Source organism: Lycium ferocissimum, chromosome 10, assembly GCF_029784015.1.
Source record: "Lycium ferocissimum isolate CSIRO_LF1 chromosome 10, AGI_CSIRO_Lferr_CH_V1, whole genome shotgun sequence".
NCBI lineage: Eukaryota > Viridiplantae > Streptophyta > Magnoliopsida > Solanales > Solanaceae > Lycium > Lycium ferocissimum.
Genome location: NC_081351.1, coordinates 57974325 through 57978348, shown reverse-complemented (window position 1 = coordinate 57978348; position 4024 = coordinate 57974325). Strand labels below are relative to the sequence as shown.

The 4024-nt window shown below is 35.5% G+C and overlaps 1 protein-coding gene across 1 annotated transcript; it reads right to left on the bottom strand.

Annotated features, from left to right (window-relative positions):
- Positions 1 to 1100: 1100 nt before the first annotated feature.
- On the bottom strand, positions 1101 to 2567 carry LOC132034400 (RING-H2 finger protein ATL2). The gene has a single exon (XM_059424748.1). It carries the CDS (start codon positions 2465 to 2467, stop codon positions 1454 to 1456), a length of 1014 nt encoding a protein of 337 aa, XP_059280731.1. The 5' UTR covers positions 2468 to 2567; the 3' UTR covers positions 1101 to 1453.
- Positions 2568 to 4024: the final 1457 nt, after the last annotated feature.

Sequence of the window (4024 nt, the reverse complement as noted above, 5' to 3'; positions counted from 1 at the left end):
ATAGATCCACCCTTATTTCACAGCAGTCGAATGTTTAATCATACTCGATAATTCATTAGATCAATAATACGTTATACTTAACATATGTCGTCTTCATTTTTTCAATCCCTTCACCATAGTTTACAAATGTGTATTTTTCCTCAACTTGCTAGTCCCTCCGTCCATGTCTATTTGTCGTTCATGTTTGACTTGGTACACCCCATGATAAGTATTAATTTTATTATAAACCTTTAATTATTATTAATCCCTCAGGTCCATTTTATACATTTTTTTGTGCGAATTGCCCTTAAAAAGCTCTGGTCTTTAATTTTTGTCCCTCAAATTGATGGTCTGTAATTTTTTTAAGAGTTCGCCTAATACCCCAAGCGTTAAGGTTGAACCCCGCAAAAAAAATAAAGGAATTTCACAAGGCAGAGGTTTTGATTCGTAAGGCAGAGTTTTGCATGCAAAAACTCTACCTGAGGCCTAACTTTGGCCCGAATAGGCCTAACTTTGCTACAAAACTCTATATTGCGATTTTTTTTTTTTACTGAGCCGGGATTCGAACCCCAAACCCCATGGTATTAGGCGAAGGGCAAAAATTCAAGACCACCAATTTGAGGGGCAAAAATTAAAGACCAGTGCAAATGACCCCATTTTATATGAGGGTGTTTGACTGAGCACGAAGTTTAAGAAATAAAGAAAGACTTTTGAAATTTATGATCTAAAAACAACTACGGTAATTGAAATTTGTGTGATCAAAAATCATTTCATTGAGGGCAAAAAGGGTCATATTTAAAGCAAAATTGTTACTAGATACAGGAAAGTATCATTGTTTTTAGACTGACCAAAAAGGAAAAAACATCACATAAATTAATACGGAGAGATTAATATTTAATAATAAAGTTAAAATAGGTATAAAATGATCCATCATCTCTTGATTCTTTTAAACTGGATTAGTAAAATTGAATAGTTTTAGCATAGTGGAAAAGTATGGAAACGTAGAGTTAACATAAGACTAGATAAATCTAATCATATTGCAAAGTGAATTGTATTTTTCTAACGATTGAACGATTCCATTTACCAACTAACAGTCATAAATTTAGAGCCTTTTAGTCAAATTTGAACCAACGCTTTCAAATAATTTTAGAATAGATAAAAGGAATTCAACGAATTTAGAAATAAACACATTGTAAGTGACTCTTGCACGTAATGCTTTACAAGTTGCACTCTTCTAACTCTACCCCCATATTTACAAGTCAAACATTCCCAATTCCACGGCCTAAAGTCTACCATGACTGCGTAAAAACAGCAATCCCTCCATTCCATCACTGCCATGTTACCGTCAGGTGCACATGAAATTGCCACGTGTATTAGGACATTCAGTACGAGTTTTCTGACAGTCAAGCCATTCTTGTCTTCTTGTCTTTCACTTCCCAAAATCCAACGTTCCTAGCGTGACATTTTTTTTTTTTCATATTCCTTTATCTCTACCTAGATATTTGTGCCCGAGTTGGTCACTCACTGAGTTGTGATGCATTATGAACGTTGCCGATATGTGATCGAGGTGAACGGTAATTGCCAGACACGGGGCAATTTCCCCGATTTCTAAATCGAACTCGGCTGGGCAATTACTTGTTCCGACACCGGGTGAATTAGTACTAGCTCCCGTGGGTGTTTTCTTGTTCATGCTGAGTATCCTTCTCAAAGACAATAAACGACTCGCGGGTGATCTTGATTGACTCGCTGGTGAACTCAGCCTGAGTCCCATTTCCAACTCCTCTTCCAATAACTCGTTATTCCTCCGTGGCACGTCAATTCTTACATCCACTCCTTTTCTCCTTCCACCCAACGACGTCGTATTATTAACACTACTATTCTCCTGACAAGAGTTGCATAAACCGGAACTTGAACCCGGTTCACCATGTTCACCCGGTTCATTGACCGTTACACCTACCTGATCAACCCGGTTTTCATCCGGTTCGTTAACCGGCTCAACCGGAGACCGACAAAGCGGGCAAGTAGAATGAGATTGAAACCACATATCAATACATTCCAAATGAAAAGAGTGATTACACTTAGGTAAAATCCTGCCCTTTTCATTCTCTTCGAGTTCGGATAAACAAACAGCACATTCAATCGGTTCAGTGTGAGTTTTGTTGGAGTAGTTAAAAACCGGTAAGGAGTTAAGAACAGCCGGCTCGAGACCCTGGTTTGCATGGGTTAAACCGGAGTTATTATTATCGACGTAAAAGACGATATGGGTACGACGATGGTGAACCCTACGTCGACGAACAAGATCACGACGACGTTGATTTAAAAGGTACCAACGTGCATATAAATGAAGACCAACCATGAAAACAACGACACCGAATAAGATGACTATTGCACTTAGCATTATTTTGCCACTTAATGCATAGCCACCTCCTTTGGATGAGGAGTCAACAACCAATGGATCATCAGGCAAATTTGGGTTATCATTACCCATATTAGAGAGTATATGTGTAAAGATGGATAAAGAGAAATGGGTATATGGAAAATTGAAGGAAGAGATAAGGTGTAGAGTGAATATATATATTGGGAGGGGGCAAGTTGTAGGAAGAAGAGAAAGAAGGAAAGTTCTTGATGGTTTCGGTGGAAAAGGTTTGTTTAGGTGGGATGGTTTTGAGAGAATGACTAAAAAGGTCCCTTATGTTTGAGGGTGGGTTCAAAATAGTCCCTTACGTATGCACTTTACAATTTTTGATCTTTTAAGTTTGTCAAAAGTTAACACTTTTAATCTCTGTAAAATATTTATCAAATTCCGTCTGTTAGATTTAACCGACATAGCAGAAAAAGAAAAAAAAAAAGACTTAGCTATACATACTAAGAAAGTCTCATCAAATCTTAAAATATGCAACACAAAAAACTACACTAGATACTAAAAAGGTATTAAAAAAAATAGCAATTAACTTCAAAAAATTGTATCAGACTCTAGAAATATATTAAAAATAACAAAAACTAGGAAAATTGTACTTCTAAATGTGAGCTCCCGCTAATTTCTTTTATATTTTTATACTTTTCGTCCAATATAACAGACATATTTTTATGGTGAATAAATCTATTAATTCTTAACAAACTTAAAGGATCAAAATTATTGAGTCCATACTTAAGGAACTATTTTGGACCAACCCTCAAACATAAGGGATCATTTTTGTCATCTTATGTGATGGATTTAGTAGGAGAGTTGCAGAGTAATGTGATGAGAGTTGCAGAGTAATGTGATGGAAGTCTATAAGACGCCAATGTTGACGCGGAATGACCGAAATGACGGACAGGCCCTTCCTACGTGAACTGTGGAAAATTTGTTCAGGGTGAAATGGAAAAAGTTTGTTAGATTCGTTGAATTTGTAGTAGTATTAAAGTTGCGATAAAGATCCAGTTACATAATTCAAAGAACTTTACTACTCGTGTTTCCATAAATGTATTTTTCATTTATGACAACAAGAACGTATAAAGTACTTTCCATTTGTAGGAGTGCTACTATCGGTTTTTAAAAGAGCTACTTAATAGGCTTATAAAAGTTTTTTTTTATTGTCTAAGCTTGTTTTTCCTTTTCTTTTAAATCCCCTTAACAATGAAATAATTAATTAGGATAATAATACTATCAAAATTGATCCATTTTTTTAAATCTTACAAAAAAATGACCCGCACCCCTCTCCTCCTCCCCCTCTCTCTCCACCCACTCCCTACTCCTACCTATCTCTTCTTCCACCACACAAATTACTATCTTTTTAAGGTGTTAGTACTAATTAACGTAAATTCAAATTCCAACATTAAAATAGACGAGCCAGTGCAGAGCATTGAAGAGCTAATCTGCATTTCTCTCTTACTACATTCAACTATTAACTCGATCACTATTCTTTCAATATAATGTGGGCATGGTACAATAATTATAATTCACAACATCAAAGATTATAATTAGAGATACAATTTAATTTCAATAATTAATTTCTAATGAAATACACAAATATTAGCAACAATATTTTGAGTAATTCATTTTTTT